Source organism: Canis aureus, chromosome 18 (genome assembly GCF_053574225.1).
Source record: "Canis aureus isolate CA01 chromosome 18, VMU_Caureus_v.1.0, whole genome shotgun sequence".
In the NCBI taxonomy this organism is placed as follows: domain Eukaryota; kingdom Metazoa; phylum Chordata; class Mammalia; order Carnivora; family Canidae; genus Canis; species Canis aureus.
In genome coordinates, this window is record NC_135628.1 from 29376025 (window position 1) to 29398457 (window position 22433).

At 35.7% G+C, this 22433-nt stretch overlaps 1 protein-coding gene across 2 annotated transcripts in view; it reads left to right on the forward strand.

Moving 5' to 3' along the window:
- Positions 1-20776, forward strand: part of LOC144288803 (uncharacterized) — a 79892-nt gene extending 59116 nt beyond the window's left edge. For both annotated transcript variants that reach the window (XR_013356799.1, XM_077856654.1), the window contains exon 3: positions 18114-20776. Coding sequence is in view for 1 of the 2 variants with exons in the window: in XM_077856654.1 (XP_077712780.1) it covers positions 18114-18119 (6 nt within the window). In the remaining variant the exon portion in view is untranslated. The remainder of the gene's footprint in view (positions 1-18113) is intronic.
- Positions 20777-22433: the final 1657 nt, after the last annotated feature.

Below are 22433 nucleotides of genomic sequence, written 5' to 3' on the forward strand. Positions count from 1 at the left end.
CCTACTAACTTAGTAATCACCCTGTACATTTTTTCCATGACTCCCATCATAAAATCTGTATTTATTTTGTTTACTTGCTTATTTTTTGTCTCCTTACACCTGTAAGTAGGCTTCTTGTGGAGCACACAGGCTGTGTCTCCTTTTACTAGAAAACTGCCTTATGTAAGAGAGTACTCAACTGATATTTACAGACTCAGTGATTAAATAAATTATATAGTAGTGATTAAATAAATTATATAGCATTTTTAAAGTTCTACTAATTTTTATTTTGTAATTGGTCATCAGGATAACTCCCAACATGATGATGAGGTGATTAATTCATACTCCAGTGAGATCAAATAACTATCAACTTTGCTTTTATTTCACATGTGAACCATCACTTTTCTCAAAAATGAATAAAAAACAATTTTTGGATCACATTATTTTCACATAATTTTACATTTCTGCATGCAATGCTATTTCCAGTTCCAGCTGGAATGGAACTAAAAGTACTGAAATATTATGAGAAAAGCTATTCCTGTACAATGTCCAATCTGATTTTGCAAACTAAGTATGTTTGGAAACGTGGAGAGTATGAAAGAGATTTTAAATGCTAATGCCACAAATATCTTGGGCCTAGCCTCAAAAATTGACCCCAAAAAGTCACTTAGTATTTCTGCCCTTCATACTGCACAAAATGTGTTGCACATGCTCTATTTCAAAATAAATGATCAAAGTAGTGACAAAACCAACCATTCATATAGTGCCTTCTAAGTATCAGGTACTATTGTAAATGCTTTGTGTATATTATTAGCTCCTGTAATCTTCCACACAACCGTATCAGATAGGGGTCATTATCATCTTCAGTTTACTGACTTGGAAACTGAGGCACAGAGTAAGCATATTAGGTGGCAAGAAGCCTCCACAGCAGCCCATCTGAGTTTCCTTCATCAGGTGTGGTGCTTCACTTTATAAGGCAATTTTTTTTCCCTCTCCAGAGTGACTGTTGGCTGGCCTGGGGTCACACGGCTCAGCAGAGCCAGGAATTAAACATTAGAGCTTTGCCTGTTGCTCTCTCTCTCTCTCTTTCTCTCTCTCATAATGCTGCTCTAAAGACCTGTAATGGAGGAGATGTATCAGAGGAGCTCAGTCTGCTATCATTTACACACACAGCAACCTGTGATATAGGTGGAAGGGACATGGGAGTGGGATTTTGAAATCTTGTGATGAAATTCTGAGCTCTGTTCCTGAACCTGTTATTCATGTAGCCCTAATTTCCTCAGCTCTGAAGTGGAGATGCAAACCCTCCACTGTTGTGTTTTTGTGATCAGCAGCTGATGAAATGGTTGATGTATGCTGCATAGTCTGGAAGCCTTAAAGAATGATTTGAGTACTCTGTGAATTATGGCTACCTGTTTATAGACCTCTTTGTTCTATTAATAAAGGAGCTCATGAAATTATTTAAGCAAATTAGGGGCATGAAATAGGCAGTAGGGCTGATCTCAAGTGGGAGACAGAGACTCTTCCTGTGTCTTTTACACTTAGGTATTTAACTCAACAAATCTTTCAAGTGTGCTCAGGAACCAAACCCAGAGCATGCTCTGTAGAGAGTAGCAAAGGAAAGGATATGGTCATTGTTCTCATAAGTCATGGACAGCAAAGGAGGTAAAACGAAAACCAAAGCAGATCATGATACATGCTATGAGAGAGGGAAAAAGTTCAGGAAGTTAAGAGGAGGAAGGAGCACTTTTGGGTGAGGAGATTAGAAAAAGAAGACTTCTGGTATATGAATATTAGCAGAAAAGAGGAGTAACATATACAGGAAAAGAAAGTTCTCTCTGAATCAATTTTCACCTTCCATCAGACATCTGCTCTTTTCAAGGTGCTGTGCTGATGGTGGAATCAAGGAGAAGAAGAGAGAGCTTAGAGTCTGGTGGAGGTGGTCTGAATTCCCTCTCCAGAGCCATGCAAAGCCAGAAGGACACCCATAACTAATAACTATACTCCACAAAGGTGGAGTAAAAAAAAAAATAGGAAGTGGGTATAATGTCGTTTGTGAATACTGATGAGGAAGCATTTAATTCTGCCTGTGGGAGACAGGGTCCAGGGACAACTACAAAAAAGGGATAGTTGAGCAGTCTCAAATGAAACTTAGATAGTAATTGCCAAGTAGATAAGAAAGGAAGGGAAAGAGAGTTCAAGCAAAAGACACAATATGACCATTGATTTTGGATATTTCTCTGGTCGTGTTTTTAGAGAATCACAGAACTGGGGACATGGTGGGGCAGAGGGGTAAACTCTCAGTTCTCCTGTTTTCTTGCAGAACATAGCTGGTCTCTCCTTTCACTTTAAAAGAAAAATTAGGGGCATCTGGGTGGCTCAAAGGTTGAGCATCTGCCTTTGGCTCAGGTTGTGATCCCGGGGTCCTGGGATCAAGTCCCACTTCGGGCTCCCTGCAGGGAGTCTGCTTCTCCCTCTGTCTGTGTCTCTGCCTCTCTCTCTGTTTCTCATGAATAAATAAATAAAATCTTTAAAAAAATGTTTTTAACTACTTGGCTTGACACCAGGATCTTCTATTTGAGCACATCAGCAGTTAAACTGGCTTAGTTTCACATGTCAGTCTCTGCTCTCCCCCACCCCCCCGCCCCCAGAGACTCTCCCAGAACGTTGGGGCTGGAATAGAGGGGGAAAAAGAGGCTTTTAAGCAAAGAAGGAGCAGATTCAAAGCGGCTGAAGGGGATAAGAGAGGAAAACAATGAATTAAGTTTTAAGGAGTTTGTATTATAAAACATGTCAAATACATAGTACATAAAATAGTATAACTCCTTCTTTTTATTGCCTCCTGGGTTATTTGGAAATCAATTTGAAACCACGCATTATTTTATCCATACGTATTTTAATATATATCTCTAAGGGCAAAAGGACTCATTTAACAACAACAACAACAACAACAAAACAATATAATTAACACACCTACAAAATTTAACAATACCAACCAACTTCAGAACATTTTTGAGACTAGGAGTTTATAAAACATAAAGTTTGATGCTCTGAGGAGATATTAGAGCTAGAGATCAAGGATGTTAGTGTCATCAACATGTCGGAAATGGCAAGGATTAGAAAACAGGAAACATTAGGGACAACATTTGAATAAAGGCCATAGACATGAGGAGTTTGAAGAATGTGAGATCTGGGAGGGCTGGAAGAATCAAGAAGTCTCTCCCCTTGTGAGTACAATGAGGCAAGCTGGGCCTGGAAATAGGCTAGAACATGAGCAGGTGGTGAGAATGGTGGTGGTATCTTATCTGAGGGAAATGGTAGGAGACAATCAGGGGAGCTTGACTGGTACAAACACTCACCTTACAGTAAAGTAGGGAAATGAGATTATCTAGATAGGGGAGACAAAAATTCAAGATTTCCAGGATTTGAATTTCATTCACTGTTTCAATAAATGTTGGTTGAACATGGAGACCATGCTAGGAGCCAGGGTTACAAAGATAGCACATCAGACCTCCACTCACAAGTAGATTTAAGTCTAATGTGGGAGGCATCCAAGCAAAAATGCCACAATAATTATAAATCACTTAATGAACATTTATTGAACATCTTCTATGGGTCAGGTGCCACCATATAAGCTGCAAATGCAATGATAAATAAGCCATGGTCCTCAAGAAGCCACTGAACAATAATGAGTTTTGATTGGATGCTGACATGGGAAAAAGCATTTTAGAGGAGGTTATTTTTCTCTCTGTGCCAAGAATCAAGTAAAGGACAACCTGAGCCAAGAAGACAAAGTTGTAACTGAAATAAGGTCATAGTAACAAAAACAGAGATGTATTATAGAAAAAAATACATAGGAGATGTATTAGCGGGGAAAAATAGCAGGAGAAACTCAGTGACATCCAGAAGTCTCAGTTTTTGTGTGTGCACATGTGTGTGTGCACACCTGTTTCAGGTGTGAGACATTCAGCGCTCTTTTCAAGAGTCTGAAAATCTTCTCTATGACAAACATCAAGCTATATATCGATCACCTTTCTTTGATACAAAGAAAAATTTAGTTTACTTGCAACAGTGTCCTGAAACATCTTCCTGGGGACATGGGTTTTGTTTGTAGAAGGGAAACTTCCCCACTGCTGATGCCTTGATGTGCCGACCTGTTCCCCTCAAATGTGAGTGTGGCCGTAATTAAAACAAAACAAAAACAAACAGTGTTTTTTCGGATATCAAGGTCCACTTGGAGCATTCAGAATGTTTCTTAAATGATTGACCAAAGTAAACTCTTTTGCACTCTGCATGTTCACTTGGAGTCAGAAAGCATCACATAGTTAAAAACAATCAGTAAATTATTTCCAAGGATTGGAAACAGAAATCCTCAGATGATTCACTGATGATTCAGATTTCTGTGTATCGCTTCTACCCTACTTGTTGCCAAGGGAACTTGGGGCCTACTTCCTACCACATCACGGCTATAAAAAGTATCAGCAAAAGCCGCAAGGGAGAAACTTCTCTACTCTTTTATTAAAAATGGCTAACAGACTAAATGTCAGTTACACAAAGGAGATTTGCATTTTTATCTATGGAGGTCATATTCATGAGGCAGTGAGATGCTGTGTAATTATTCTATTTGTCAACTGCTTTTGTTTTGCCATTTTCTTCATGCAGGGTACTTTCTATAAAGAATTAATGATGCCAATGGAAATTGTATTTTTCCCCATAAAATCCAGGCTGATGTGCTTTTTTAATATTAGCTATGGTCTGTGAAATCGGTGTCAACCTTAGCCAGAGTCAGAACCCATGGTCCTACTGTCAGCCTGACTGCTTCTCTGTGTCATGAGGGCAAGAGAAAGACTGAGACAGGGAGAAGGAGGGAGGTGACTTCCACCTCTGGGTCCTGTACACCTTGTAGCCACATCCATTGATCTTTCTCTAACAATCGCTGTTATCAAGCAACATAAAAATATCATTACAGTCAAATATTAATAAGAGAAGACCAGTGATGGGTGGATACATTCTACTGAACATATAAGCTACATTTTTCCCTTTAATGTGTACTTTGAGTTCAATTCTCATCTGGAAATAGGGAATGAAGGCCAACTTTATGCATAGTTGTCAGGGAGACATGCAGAACACACTCTATGCTTATAGAGGGCAGGGTCTCCCATCCATTAGGAAGGGCTGGTAGGACAAGAAAATTGAAGGCATCCCAGGAATAATAATTTTTTTCAAGGGGAATACTCGGTTTATTTCTGATGCAGGGGAATCTTGGGACAGTGGCAGATTCTGGGCTGAGGGGTGGGCACCAGGGATGGAGCTAGAACTCCACCTTGCAGGTGGGGAAGGCCTCGTCTTGCATGGACACGGTGTTATTGCTTTCCAGTATGGTGATGCCCAGCATCTGGTGTCGAGCATCTGTCTCCTCGTACCACTCGTGCATTACCACTGAATCAAAGGTAAAATTTGTAAAGAAATGAAATATCCTCTTTTCAGATGGACACATTTTCTCTCTACATTTTCATGAGAGAAGCTCCCAACTATTCTTGTATGAGGCCTACCTAAAAGGTATGGGACACATAAGTGGGTTTTTTATGCTTAAACATATACACTATTAGAGCTCTCTTGCTCTTTGAAGGGGCAATACAATTGAAATCCAAGTTATTTTTTCATGGGATGCAAAGCCCTTCATGGTCTCATCTGACATCCTCTGGCACTTAAAAAACACAGAACTACTTATACCTCCCAATTCCCATTACTGCACCACACCTCTGTCACTTGGCACATGGACCTTGCTAAGCCTGGCATGTCTTCCCTCTCTTCCTAAAGGATTAGTTCCCATTTATTCTCATCACAATTCAAATATCAATTGCTCTGCTGAGTCCTGATTCAACTGCCATCAAATGCAATTCTTATGTACTCCATTGTCCATATTTGTAGTATTGCACTCATTATACTATATGTAACTATTTTTTTATGTGTACATATACTTTTTCTTCATTACACTGCACAATTCTTGGGAGCCAGACCCATATTATTATTTTTTTGATCTTTTTATTTCTAGCACTTTGCATGGTGCTCAGCATACATTAAGTTGTCACTTTTGTTGAAATCTTTTTCCATTTGATTAAAGGAAAATTTATTTAAAATAAATGTATCACTAGAAAATATTATTGATACATTAAAAAACTTGCATGTCTGTGCCTTAGAATGCCTTGGAGAAGAGAATTGTGTCCAAAACTCCTTTTTGAATGAACAAAGAAAAGGTCAAAGTATCGAAGTCAGGTGGATATAAATTAGATATTTAAAAAAAAATAAAAAATAAAAAAAAATAAATTAGATATTTGTTCAACAAAGAACAGTAACAATGAGGCCCTCCTCATCTCTGATCTTGGGACTAGTTGGTGGAAAACCAAAGATGTAATTTTTCTGATTGTTCCAAGGACTCTGAATGGAACTAATATGAACATTTATCTTAATACCTGATTCAAGTGGAAGATTTGCAACAGTTGCATCAATCAACAACTGTGAAGAAGGGGATCCCTGGGTGGCGCAGCGGTTTGGCGCCTGCCTTTGGCCCAGGGCGCGATCCTGGAGACCCGGGATCGAATCCCACGTCAGGCTCCCGGTGCATGGAGCCTGCTTCTCCCTCTGCCTGTGTCTCTGCCTCTCTCTCTCTCACTGTGTGCCTATCATAAATAAATAAAAAATTAAAAAAAAAAAAAAACAACTGTGAAGAAGGGAGGGCTCATCCTGTCATATCTAAATCTAGTGGGCTCTCTCTCTTTTTTTTTTTTTTTTGCAGAGTAGTCACATGCCATGGGCCCAAGTATCTGAGAAGTCCCCAACCCTGATACTGAAAAATCCATGTGAATTGACAAGGATGGATGTAGGAGAAGGGCCTTATTTTTAAAAAATATTTTATTTATTTATTTATTTATTTATTTATTTATTTATTTATTTATTGAGAGAGAGACAGAGACAGAAGCAGGCTCCATGCAGGAAGCCCAACATGGGACTCGATCCCGGGTCTCCAGGATCACACCCTGGGATGAAGGTGGTGCAAAACCACTGAGCCACTGGGGCGGCTGCCCGAATAGCCTTATTTTAAAACAAGACTCATATTGTACTTCTGGAAGATCTAAGGTAGCTGTAGTGCATGGCTTATTACAAAGGAAACTAAAATAAGTACTGGGTACTCTGGCTTTTCATCAGTAATTGGGACCCTGTCTGGCAAAAGCTGCTGTAGTATGGTGTTGAGGTTCCTAGGGCTAAAGTCAGAGTCACATCCACTAAAAGGAGAGAAGTTAGGCCATGCTGAAAAAGCTACAATAGAAACAGTATAATTGGGCCAAATGCTAGAGTAGGATCAGGAAATGAAGAGAAACCAGGTTGTATTTGAGAAGCATAGGCATCTTTAAACAAGCATCTAAATACCAATGAGCCTTTCTGTAGGCAGATAACCTTGGTGTAAAGTAGTTGGTAAATAATTGGAAAACGCTCTCTACTTCCCCTATAGGAGTGAAAATTTTCTTCAGAAAGAAGAAAGAGTAGAGAATTTATCTGTGCCTGGGTTTCTAACCCCTCAGTGGAGTTACTATTTGGAATTACTGCCTACTTCCCTGATAGTGGGACTCCTAGACCAACCCCATAGAGTTTAGGTTTTCACAAAACTAAAAGCCCAAAGTGAGAATGAGAAATGGAAGCCAGATTTCAAGAAATACATCAGGCAATTTGAATACATGAAAATGTTTGACATTCTCAGTATTTCCCTTGGCCCCTAACATCAATGAATGGACTTTTATCCTCCACCAGGGTATATTCTTTTATTGGATATTGTCATCTGCATGTTCCTCTATACCTAGATATTTTCTGAACAACACCCCTGTGAATTTAGCAGTCAAGACTCTCACAAACTCTCAGGAGGGATACTTAAAGACCTGAGTTGGCTTCCAATTCTGGAACAAGATGGCATACACTCACTTTTCCCTACTCTTCCCACCTCCAGAAGATCACCCAGGAACAGTAGGTAGCCCAAGGAAATAAATGTCTTCTGTCCTCACAAATGGCATCAGAAGGAACTGAGCAATAACCCTAATAGCATCAAAGGAATGAAGTTGACCAGAATAATACCACAATGGCTCAGAAAGCCAAACTGTCATTAGAAAAAAAAAAAAAAAAAAGCACAAGAGTAGGCCAAAACATATAAGCACAACCTAAACAGGGCAACTGCCTTCTGAAACAGAAGGTATAAATAGGATCAGTCTCCTAACATAATAACCAGAATGTCCAGGATATAATAGAAAATCATTCAACATACCAAGAACCAGGAAAACCATAATATGAATGAGAAAAGACAATTAACTGATGTCCATAATGAGATAAATTATATGGTGTAATGTCTGACAAGGACGTTAAAGCAGCTTTAAAAACCAATTACAAATCATCTTGAAATAAATGAAAAAAATAGAAAATCTTAGCAAGGAAATAGAAGTTATGGCAACCTATGGAATGGGAAAAAAATATTTACAAATGATATATCTGATAAGGGATTAATATCCAAAATATATAAAGAACTCATACAATTCAACAGCAAAATAAATAATAATATAATAAAAAATTTTTTAAAACAATTTAAAAATTGTTAAAGGACCTGAAAAGGCATTTTTCTAAAGAAGACATACGAAGGACCAACAGGTACATTAAAAGGTACTCAACATCACTAATCATCAGGGAAATACAAATCAAAACCACAATGAGATATCAGCTCTCACAATGGCTATTATTAAAAAGCTGAGACAGTAAACACTAACAAGGATGTGGAGAAAAGAGAACTTATGAACACATTGGTGGGAATGTAAATTGGTCACCACTGTGGAAAAGTATGGAGTTTCCTCAAAAAATTAAAAAAATAGAACTAACATATGATCCAACAGTCCCACTTCTGGGTATATATCCAAAGGAAATGAAAACACTGTTGAAGAGTTATCTGGACCCCTGTGTTCATAGTAACATTATTCATAATAGCCAAGACAGGGAAACAACCTAATGAATAAAGGAATGAAGAAGTTGTGATGTATTATATATAATTATATTATATATATCAATATAATATATATATGAAAAGATGGAATTTTTAAAAAAAGGAAAACAAAGAATTAGGAGTTATAGAAAAGACCCAAGCGAGCTCACTAGTACCATTTCCAGGCCAACTTCCGTATTTCTGGTTGTGTTTCAATTCATCATAAATATTACATATGGCACTAACCGTTATGAACTGGAATAGGCCCAGGACAAACAAGGATATGTAGTGGCTCTTAAATTTCCTCAGCTATCATCAGTATTTTATCCACCTCCCACTTTCCCAGTCTGACTTAGTAAATTAAACTCTTCATGAAAGGTCAGATTATAGTATTCTGAGAAACAAAAATAACGTTTATTCATGCCTTGTTCTGGGATTACCCAACCCAACCTAACTTGTTATTATCAAAATTAGCATCTGCAATACTGGGGAACAAGCCATCTTTTTGTAAGAATTTCCTGGTTTAACTATCTGTAAGTCTACATCTAGTTTCAGGAGAGATGGTCTTATTGAGGTCAACTGTTTTGAAGGGAAACTGAAAGCACAGCTGATGATCCAAATTGCCTTTCAAGTTCGGAAACATTACCTTGAGTGGATCTGCCCTAACCCCTCAATTCAGCTTGTACTAGGTGAAGTGAATTTGATTCTCAAAACATTTTAAATTCACATCTGTTACTTATTGAGCAGTCAGAATTGACAGGAAGATACCCAAGAATGTTAGCAAGATCTTATTTAAGCACTAGCAAAGGCATCTTGCCCAGAAAGATGCTTGAGGAAATAAAGAAAAAGTTCAGCTAAATTTGGTTACAACCAACCAAAGCAAAATGGGGAAATACTATTATTTGCATGTTGGTATGTCAAGTCAAGAAAGATCAACCAGAGGGCTAAAGCAGCTGGAGATGAAATGGAATGGTGGGTAAGGTACCCCAAACAATGGCTCTAAGTGTTGCTGCTGGCTTGAGCTGCTTTGTAGCCTTGCTTGAAGGGCCAGAGCCAGATGACAACTGAAAGTCCAACACACAAATAATTATTCCAAACAAGATTTTCAATCATAACTTTGGTGGTGGAAAGCTGAAATGCTTATCTATGGATAGCTTATTTAACTATTCTATGTCATTTCATGTCACTGAAAGAGATACTTCTACTGTACTTTCAGTTTGCTCTGAAATAATGTGTTATGACATAAGATTCAGACTCAAGTGTATCAAAGGTCAGATTTGTTCAATTTGCCCAAAGGAAAGATCATCAGAAAAATTCCTAGAGAGGTTTTAGTATGTCAAATGTAATTATATCTCAGTCAGTTGTTCAATATTTTTGAGCACATTCTTCATACAAAGGTCAATGTAAAGTGCCGTATATTTGTATTTTCCATCAAACTATTTAGCTTTGAATTTCAAAGGGAAACACGATTCTCAAAGATCAAAATATTTCTCATATGAATCACTTTTTGGTTCATGGATGTCTATGTCCAGTCATAACGTGTCCATTTATTACAATCTTTTATTTGCATGTTCCATCTCTTGTTAAAAGTACTTTGAAATATGACCAAAGAATAATAATCCCTTATCAAGTATAAGTAAGAATGGCCATATAATGAAGGATAGGCATAAACTAGTTCATATTACAATTAAATTATTTTGAAGTGAAAACATAAATTCAAAGATAAATGAATAAATTAGAAAAAATAACATGGCATATGGCTATCAAATATAATTTTTCACACATTATGAGAACATTAAAATGTCCAACTATAAATATTGTTTTATCTTAATCCAAGATCAACTAAGTTTAAAAATATTTAATGTCTGGACTAGTTAAGACAGGTTAATATACTATCACATGATATTGCTCCGACCAAGTACTTAAGCAAACACTCAGTACTTGAATTAAGAAGATATTTGCCTTATTTTACACATAATATTTTTAAGTAAGATGTTTCTTTTTCTTTGAAACAGTATATGTTTGAAATGGTCAGAGACTATGTGAATTTATACTCCTAATCAAGCTCTTTAAGTATTTATTTCGGTTGGAACTCTACATTTAAGCTACTTTGTTTGATTAAGTTCAATGCAGGGAAACCTCTTATTTGTTCTTTCTCCATAAAAGGACTAGTCTTTGATAAACAGTTTTGTCTCTTATCCTGGCCTATAATCATCAGTGTTTACTGGGAAAGATAAAGTCTCTGAGGTTTTCACATAGAGAAGGTTTTTAAAGAGTGCAAAGTGTACTCTGACTAGTACATCACATTGCATCAATAAAAGGTAGAAGACACACTTACTTTGATGTTTTCATTTATAACCCTTCTGTTTTCCCTTTATTCTTTCATGTTTTCACTGTTTTCATTACTCCACTATGCAGCCTGCTAATAGCTGAAGAATACTAATAACCAAATGTTATTTCACTTAGGGGGATTTTCCAGTTTCAGAGGACATTTCCATTTTAGCATAATTTTAAAATGAGTCCTGGGGAGATTCATTTCTAATATCTGAAGGCAGCTGTTTGTGAAATTTGAATCCCAAATATTACAAATTTAAACCTTTTAAGTAGTAAATCTCTCTCAGTAAATGTCTGACAAATGGTAAACACTCCTAAAAAAATGTTTAGTGAATAAATGAAACATGTGATCCTAAATACACAAGAACACTGAAGTTCTTAAAATTATTTTTAATCATACACCATTCTTTACAAATCTCTTTGTAGATGACCTTACCTTTCTCTTGGATGATTAGTACTATCCTTAGAGAAGGGAGAGAAGGCCTTGTGATGTTGCAGAACTGAGTTCAGATCCCAGTACTACCTCTACTGGCTATGTGATACTGAACAAATTATTTAGCCTCTCTGAATCTATTTTTTTAAAGAATTAGATATAAACTATATAAAGTAATGGACAAATTGAACATAGTAAGTGTTCAATAATAATAGAAAAATTGCCCAAAGAGAAGAAGTGGGGATACTTCAGGGTTCACCAGCCTTTCTTACTTCTATCACCTCTTTACTTTGTAGTAATGTAGCGATGCTATCCCTTGGACAATGCATGGCTTTAGAGGCTGCTGCCTTCAAAAGAGAAAAAAAAGAATTCAGAAGCTCCTCTGCCAGCCTCTTTCCCACAGCAGTACTCCAGGCTGCCTGTTAGCTTCATACAAAGCCACCCTGCCCTCTATCTCCCTGGGTTTCTCAGTCTTCACATTAGTTCACTGGACCCACTCTTCCTCTCCCTCTTACATAGAGTCTACAGCGCTGAGTATGGGGAGGAAGGCAGCTTGTCTATCTTGATAGAAATGGCAAGTCTTGGAATCTGCATGGGGCTAACTTGACCCAGGAGCCTGTGTGAGTCTATGCAAGAGTCCTATGAAAAAAGTGCTGTGAAGAGTTTTGAATTATACATCATGTCCAATGTGGGGCAGGTGATCATTACTTTTTCTATCAAAATAAAACACCTCTTGACTTTCAGGATACTCACTGTGAATGTTAAAGATGTTTCAAATAATCACTCAAAATTCTTGGAAAACAAAATATCCATTCAATTGCTGGACACAACTCTCTTCCTGGAGGGGGAGAGGAAAGATAGATACAGCTATAGAAATATTTAAATATAAATACACACACACACATATATATAATGTAGTTATTTATTAAACACATGTGGCAACCCTTTCTGTGAAACAGCCTGCTAGAGATTATTTTGACCTGGAGGTTGGGGGAAAGTGGCTCCCAGGGAGGTAGGCTTAGGATAATACTCAGAGGAATAGATTCTTGGAATATATGCCATCAGTTCAATGAGTGTGCATCTCTGATCACTTCCACCGTTTTGATGGTGCAAGAGCAGAGTAACATAAAGCACCTCACCCAAGGGATCTGCCAGTGGGAGGAAAAAAAGGGACAGCCTGAATCTTAATTATTTTATCTTCTCTATTTCTTAGTATAATCACTTCCCTCATTTTTTTTGTGTTACATGTTCACATATTAGTTCAGCCTTTTTTTTTTTTTTTTTTTTTTTTTTGAGAAAGAACAGAGCTGGCTAAAATGACTAGATCCAAAGGGTAAATTTCCTTCTTAATTTACCTGCATGAAATAAGCAATCCTGGAGCACAAAAGACTTTACTGAAAGTAGGAACATAGAAGAAATACAAGACTTAGAAAATGACTGTTCCCTGTCATGTCTACTACATGTTTGGGCTGATACATATCCTACAATACTATGTGACACAAAAAGATTGCAAAGCTGCAAAGCCACAAAGCTGCAAAGCCACAAAGCCTAGAGTAGATGACAAGTTGGAAGAGTTAGTAGGAAAACAGCCCTGATGACATCTGGATCTCTTTCAAATATACTACAGCACATCAGGCAGACAAAACTTTCCGCTTTGTCTACTTTAGTTTAAAACTGTTATATTTTACAAGGATTAAATATAATGAAAAAGAATGAACACAAATAATAGGTCCCAACGAAAATACTCATAAAAACTTTTACAGAAACTCTGCCATGGCATCTGCATTTTTCACAATTCAAATACTGAGGGTGAATTTAATACAATTCAGTAGTAACACTAATAAGACAAAAAATAACTACACTAAAGTTTTCCCATTTGTCTTCACAGTTAATATTCTGATAGCAGCAGTTTCTGAAGAAAGGTATTCAGCTGAGAAATCTGCAGATTTGCAAAGTTCATGAGCCTGAAGGAATTACTAGAATAAATAAGTATACAAATGATGCTTTGTTAATCAAGTCTAAATGATAAAGCTTAATGCATGATAAGCACGGGGTGTTATACACAACTGATGAATTACTGAACCCTACACCTTAAACTAAGGAGGTACTATATGTTGGCTAATTGAATTTAGATTTAAAAAAAGCTTAACCCATGTATATACATACAAAATCATTTTTATAATACTATAACCCTGCTGTGCATGCTACTTTGAAGTCTGTTATCTTCACATAAGATACTATAAGTGACCATCTTTTTAAATCATGAATTTTAAAAATACAAACTACGAATGCATTTAACTTTTAGCCATTATTAATTGTACATTTGTTTTTAAGATTTCATGACTATCTATAATCTTTTGATCAATTTTTAATAAATGAATATTTGGACATGTTTCGTGATTCCTATTGAGTAAATTCCTGGCAATAGAAATGCTGGATCAAAGAGTAAAGTCTCTTGAGACATTTTGCCAAAATCTTCCCCAAAATGGTTGTGTCAAGAAAGACTCTCAAAAGCTAATGCATAAGGATACACTTATAAATACCTAAATTCTTTGCATTATCATCTAGATAATCTCATATAGTATGTTTGTAGAAAGAACCTCTTTGCTAATCAAAATGCCACTGTGATGACATCTGCAGAGATCAAAAATCAAAATAATCATATAACCTCAAAAACACCTGCACAAGAGGAGCCCATTCATATTAACCATGCAGACAGGATGCTATCAAAACTCTAAGAAAGATCTGCAGCTATTCCCTATTTTTCCTGAATGATAAACTCTGGATAAAGATTAAAAGCTAGTTGCTTTGTAAAGTTGTTTTCAAATTTGATTACCTAAGACATGAAGATGTAATGAGTCATCCCATCAGATTAACACATGTAATAGATTGAATGTTGGGAAAGAGTGAGAATTCAGAGGGTAGAAAAATGATCCCCGAGGTCAAGATATAAGAACTGTCTTGGCAAAACTTTATGTCTAGTTGTGACAGATTAATTACAAGGCCTGTACAAGGTTTGTTCTGACTGTAAAGTCAAAATTATAGGAAATCAATTGCTCTCAAACAATTTGGTTTTGGATATTGGAAATTCTTTTCTGGTAAAAGGATCTAGTAATTTCCAATCTTTGGTATAATGGAGAGAACATAGGAAGAAAAGTCAGAAAATGTTTAGTATCCTAGCTCCACTACACATACTAGATGACTTGGGGGAATGAGCACACTATAATAAAAATAGCTAACTTTCATTGAGCACTCTATTTCAGGCTTGTGCTAGCATATGTGTGTGTTCTCATTTAATCATATAATATCTTTAGATCATATTTCATATCCCCCTTTTTTTGTAGATGGTAACATGGAGGCCCAGAGTTCATAGGCCTTGTCCTGCAGGACTGAGTCATTGATAGAGACTGCGGTTTGCCTCCAGAATAGCCATGGGTTTAACTATTAAGTTCCTCATTTGAAAAATGGAGGCCGTTTGGGAATTAGACTACATGTTTTCTAAATTCCTCTCTAAGTCTAAAATGCTCTTTTCTTTTGCTTCCTATCTCTCCCCCCTCCCTTTTTTAAGATAAAGACTATTCCTCTGTTCACAGAATCAATAAGGACTGAAGATGTCATTTAAACCTCTCAGTTATATTCATACTACTTTAAAAATTAACTGCATTGAGATATAATTCATATAAAGTACACAATTCGGTGGTTTTTAGTATATTCATAGAGTTGTGCAAGCATCACAACAATCCATTAGGAACATATTTTTTTAATGTTTTATTTATTTATTCACGAGAGACACAGAGAGAAAGAAGCAAAGACACAGGCAGAGGGAGAAGCAGGCTCCCTGCAAGGAGCCCGACGTGGGACTAGATCCTGGGTCTCCAGGATCACCCCCTGGGCTGAAGGCGGCGCTAAACCGCTGAGCCATTAGGAACATTTTTATCATTCGAAGAAACCAATTCCCCCTCCAGCCCGTATTTGAAACCTAGCTCTAGGCAACCATGATCTATTTTCTGTCTCTATGAGTTTGCCAATTTTGAAAATTTCATGCAAATGGAATCATACAATATATGGACTCTTGTGACTACCTTTTTTTTCACTTAGTATAACATCTTCAAGTTTCAGCCATGCCGTAACCTAAATCAGTACTTTCTCCTTTTTATGTTGAATGATATTTCATTATATGAGTATCCCACATTCTGTTTATCCATTCATCAGTTGATGGATAGTTGTGTTGTTTCCATTTTTTGGCTTTTATGAATATTGCTGCTAAAAGCATTAGTGAACACATTTCGTGTGAGCCTAGGTTTTTATTTCTGTTGAGTACATATCTATGAGAAATGCTCAGTCATGTGGTAACTCTGTTTAGCATCTTGAGAACCTGCCAGAATATTTTCTAGAACAGCTTTACTATTTTACATTCTCACCAATAGTTGGAGAGTTCCATTTTCTTCACATCTTTCCACCATTCATCACTTTTTGATTATAGCCACTCTAGTGGGTATAAAGTGGCATCTCGTTGCAGTTTTGATTTGCATGTCCTTTATAGCTAAAAATATTGTGCATCTTTTCATGTGCTTATCTAACATTTACATACCTTCTTTGGAGAAATTTCCATTCAATTCTTTTGCCTATTTCTTGACCTGTCTTTATTATTGAATATGAAGCAACTCTTTACATATTCCAGAGACAAGTCTCTTAAAAGATATGATGTGCAAAACCTTTCTCCATTCTGTAGGTTGTCTTTTCACTTTCTTGACAGTGTCCTTTGAGAGACAAAAGCATTTCATTATGATGTCTACTTTATGTATTTTTTTAATTTTGTTTCTCACGTTTTTGGTGTCATATCCTGGTTTTTGTTGCCTAATTCAAAGGCATGAAGTTTTACCCCTTCATTTTCTTTTAGGAGTTTTAGGTCTTACATTTAGGTGTTTGGTCCATTTTGAGTTAATTTTTGCATAGAGTGTTAGATGGAGGTCCAACTCGTTCTTTTGTATGTGCGTAGACAGTTGTGCTAGCACCAATTTTTGAAAAAAACTATTTTTTTCCTCATTGAATTATCCTAGCATCCTTGTTATCTACATTGCTTTTGATCTCTAACTTTTCATGTCCACTTATTCACTTTGTTTCTCATTGCACTTATAATGGAATTGTAAGTTCCTTGAGTTGAGGGACCATGTGTTATGCATGCCCCACCCTCAATACCTGGCAGAGTACTGAGTTTGTAGTAGGCACTTAATAAGCACTTCACTGGTTGGTTGTTTGATCAAAGGAATTAAAGATATCAAACGGGTAAAGGAACTAAGCCAAGAGGTTATAGATATAAAAGTTGTAAATTTGATCTTACATTAATGTTTCAATTAATATTTGGAAATGCTTAAATAGTTAACTAATACTTGAAAAACAATGCAAATTAATATTCTATTAAGAGTCATTTCTAAATCATTATGTTCAAATATATTACAATGTTGGTAATATTTGCTGTTGTGGGAATTCCTTTACAAAACATTTAATCTTCAAAATCCATTCAAGACATGGAGTCAACTTCTTTCATATACATTCTTATCTAAGCATCTTGTATACAATTAATTATATTCTTATTCTATAATCTCTTGTGTGCCCACTAATTATATAGCCAATTACATAGTTTTTTTTTTTAACAAATTATTCAATTACATTAAGCCAAACAACCCCCCTACGGATATCAGTCTGGAATAAAAGAAACTAATTGTAAAACATTGTCTCTTTGTTCATTGCAAATACATTTCTTCTAGATACTAAGTTTAGACTGTAAGCTTTGAGAATTTGAGAAGCAGATAAAGGAAAAAAAACACATTTCTGCCTGACCTACAAACATGAAACATAAAAAAAAGTTCTGGTTTTCCTCCATTAAATGAATATTAAGTTAATCTAATCTAAGACTCATTTTTTAGTTAAGCTTTGCAAGCAAGTCTCTAAAAATGCAAATTGTATAATAGACTCTTGGATTTTTCCTGTCCTTTTCCTTCATCTTATTAATCTTGCAAGAAACATCATATATGTCTTTCAGAACACTGAATTTAGTGGAGATGTTTCTGAGGAAAGAAAACAAAGCTCCACATAAGAGTTTAACAAAATAATGGAAAAAATTTGGAAAGAAGTTTGAGAAATTAAGGCTCTTCTTTCATTATTTGAACTGGATGACTGTCAAATGTGAAACAATGGCTTTCATTTTTATGTAACTTTTTTTAATTTGAAAATATGCAAGGGTGAAATTCTATAAAATTATGTATGCAAATACAAATACAGGAAAATAACACGTATGCATAGAAAAGACCTGAAATCTTAATCAATCTCTTTATTATATTTTAATTCTTCTAGATCTGAAGAGGCCAAATGAAATACTTGAACTACATCAGGAAATAAAAATAAAGTCAACGATGTACATATTTGTTTGGAGGCTCCGTTGAAGAGTTGGATTTCCATGCATCTCATATTTCTTTGGTTATTAACTTAATTACTCTTTCAGCTAGCCATCAGTACATAGCAAGTAGCTGATGAAGATCTTGTCCAGGGTATATGAATCTTTTGGACAGCAAACATTACAGTGGGATTTAGGAAAGATTGAACTCTTTGAACCTTGCCAAAGCAATAATTACAATGAATGGAATCTGTTCATATAAACAGCTGTCATTTCTTCTTCAACAAGGAATTTTGCTATTTACCAGTTATCAGAAAATCTCATCTCCTAAAAGAAAACTGCATTTTCCCATTTACCTAGTTTTTAAAAAAACATTTTTTATCCAGGTAGAATTCCTGAAAGAACAATCCAAAGGAATGTGTACTTTGAGGAAGTTTGGCAACAAAATGCACTGTAGCCTCTGCTCAAACTCATGGAAATTTAAGGAAAAGTCAGTTCAATATTTTTTCTAATTTTTGTTTGTTTTAGTATCTAATCAAGGTTAGAATTCTTATGCATTATTTTCCTCTACCATCTCTACACCAGTCTTTGGGTTTTAGAAGTCTAGTAAACATGCTCCAGTCTTTGAAAGGCAAACCTCGATTTTTATCTAAATAACTAAAAAGGTGAAACATTTAAAAGTAAAAGGAAGTTCTGGTTATTGCTGGTTAAAGTAGTGGACTTTTATCCAATTTAAATGGTCATCAGTAGACACTAGTTGTCTGAGAAGCTGAACATGCAAAAGTCACCAAAGCTTTCATTCTAAATGCTATGATGACTATAAGGTAGGGTAGAGAGTCTAAATGTTATGAGAGAAAAAAATATGGAGTTGTATGTGAAGCAGACTATTGAGTGATGGGGAAAGTGGATAAGGTATTACAGATCCTCAGGTCATGTCCCTTTATTATATTTATTTCATTCTTAAACATGGGGTGGTAGAGTGAAACTGAGGCTCAGGTAAACTTTATGCTTTGCTTGAGAATCAAGACTAGTTAATTGAAAAGTCATGATAGTGCTTGAGACTCCAACTTCTAGGCCAGTGTTTTTCCTCTTATTTTTCCAAGAATGTTATAAAAATGTGTGAACGTGTAGGTCAGAGAAAATTATACAAATGGCCCTCGTGCATGTGAAAGGATGTTTGATTTCAATGTAACAAAAGAAATGCACAGAGGTATCATCTCTCGACCATGGTACTGGCAAAACCAAAAGTAAAACAACAAACTCTGTTGGTGAGATTGTAGGAAAATAGGTACTCTCATATAATGCTGGTAGGATTAAAACGTGGTACAACCCTGTGGAAAAGAATTTGACAAATTTAATCAAAGTACAGATGTACAGATGCATTTATACTTTGAACCAATCTCACTTTTTGGAATTTAACTTATAAACATACCCATACATGTCCAAAATGACAGATGAAAAAAGTTTTTCATTTGCATATTATTTGTATAGCAAAAATTAGAAATAACTCAAGTATTAACAATATGGGGTTGCTTGAATTGTAGTATATCCCTACAATAGAGTAATATGCAACAATAAAAAGCAATGAGAACTATCTATGTACTGATAAGGAGAGATCTTTGGGATGTAATAGCATATATAGTTTAATATCTTTTCTATATGAAATGGGAAAATATATATGTGTCAAAAATAATACTGGAAGGATGAGCAAAAGCTATAAAAATAATTACAGAGAGCAGAGAGGGCTAAGTTAAAGAGAAAGGCCAGGAGAGGCATCTAGGCATATATTTTTTTGGCATACTTTTGACTTTCATACCATGTAAATGCATTGATCTTCCTGTTTTTAAGGAGATAAAAGTGAAAGAGAAATCCTTAAAACTAGAAACAAACTTAGATAATTACATATAATTCCATATAAACTGGTAACATAATCACAAAGAAAGGCTTTTCAAAGTTACTTTAGAACATAGATCTTTAACTGTACATCTTCAGGAATGTGTTCCGTAGGGAAGAGAAAAGAACCACAAAGACATTTTAAACTTCCTTTAGTAGTTTTATTGTTTGTAGTGTTTTGGTAACTACTCTATTTATAAACTATTAAAAAGTTCTATCATTAAAGTCCCACCAATGCAGGGGAAATCATTTTTTTAAGGGAATATAAACGAAAGAACAAACTGTAAAAGGTAATGGAGGAACAGAGAATCCACAGAGAGGAAGTGATAAAGCAATCCAGATTTTAAACACAGCAGGAAGCCACTCCAACCTTAGACTAGATGGACAAAAAAGAAAAGATGGAGTTCTAGAGTCCAGAGGACTAGGTCACCTTTCGGCAGTTATCACCAACATGGCCCTTCCTAGGGGCCTGGAACCACAGAGAAGCAGTTACATTCAGACATCTCCCAAGACAGGGAGGAAAAGGTAGAAATACTCTGGGTTTACCCTTTTGATTAGCACCTCATCCCCAATCTCCCACCAGTGAGTACTACTGATGGCATGGGAGCCTACAAAGGTCATGGAGTATGGAAAGAGTATGAAATAGATCTGAGGGCAAACAGGCTAAGGGACAGTCACAGAAGCTAATAAATATTAATTTTATTAAAAATCAAGATTTTCAAAAAAAAATAAAAATCAAGATTTTCAGCATTAGGGAAAAATAAGTATAATTATGAAATCAAAGAAATTATGTAAAATTGATGAATCGTTAGTATTAGATTCAAAATCTGAATATAAACCCATGATCTAAAAAATTATTTTCTCACTTCATCCATCAAAATGGACTTAATATAATTTCACTCTAATATCAATGAACTCACTTAGACTGATATTTTGTTTTTAATATCGTTCCTCAGTAAAAGGAATCAGAGCTCTTTAGAGAAGTGGCTCATTCTTAATCTGGAACACAGAAGCTATATACTAAGCCTGGGATATTTCGAGCTCAAGATATGGGGAAAAGGAACCTTTGTGTACTCTGGGTAGAAATATAAACTGGTACAGATACTATGGAAAGCTCCTCAAAATATTAAAGTTCCTCAAAATATTAAAAATAGACCTACCTTATAATCAAGGAATCCCACTTCTACATATATCTATCTATCTGAAGGAAATTATTCATTATTCCTAATAGCCAAGACATGAAAACAACCTAAATATCCAAAGACTAATGAATGGAAAAAGAAAGTATGGAGATAGATAGGTATATCTTCATCCACATAAACACACACACACACACACACACACAAATAATGGAGCATTATTCAGCCATTGAAGAAAGGAAAATCTTCCATTTGGGACAACTTAGATGGACCTTCAGGGCATTAATGCAAAATGAAATAACTCAGACAAAAAAAAGACAAATACTGTACAATCTCACATAGATGCGGAATCTAAAAAAACTGAACTCACAGAAGTAAAGAATAGAATGGTGGTTGCCAGGGGCTTAGGGATAGGGTAAATGGGAGGATATTAGTCAAAGACCATAAACTTTCAATTGTAGGGTCGCCTGGGTAGTACAGTTGGTTAAGAGTCTGACTTTCGGTTTCAGATCAGATCAGGGTGCTAGGGTTGTGAGATCGAGCCTTCTGTCATGCTCTGTGTTCACTGTACATGTGTGCACCCATGCTGGCTCACCCTCTCTCTCAAATAAATAAACAGATCTTTTAAAAAGGAAACCTTTCAACTGAAAGATGAGTAAGTTCTGGAGATTTAATATACAGCATGGCAACTGTATTAATATACAGTTAATACAAATTGTATACTTAAAATTTGCTAAGAATATAGATCTTAAGTGTTCTCATAACACACAAACACACACAAGGTAACTATGTGAGGTGGTGGATATGCTAACTAACCTTGCTATAGTAATCATTTAAAATATATTTATCAAATCATCATGCTGTGTACCTTAAACTTACACAATGGTATTTGTCAATTATATCTCAATAAAACTAGGAAAAATCTAGTTAAATGTTTTGAAACTAAGACAGTTTTATTTAATGGAGTCACTTTAAAAGCAGAGAAAAGCTTGAAAGTGTTCCCATTAGCAATGTCTCAATATTGGACATCAAAAAGAATAATTTTTTGGTTGATTTAAAATTAATTTTTTAAAAAAACTTCATTGTACAATTACACTAAGAAAAGGGAAAGACCAGAAAAATATATTTGTTGTCATTTGAGTTAGATATTAAACCAAGTCTTAGGATATAGGCTTTGTTCTCACTGTAATGTAATTCAACACAACATCAAGCTCAATGCATTCCAGCCCAAATGGCCAGTTTAAATAT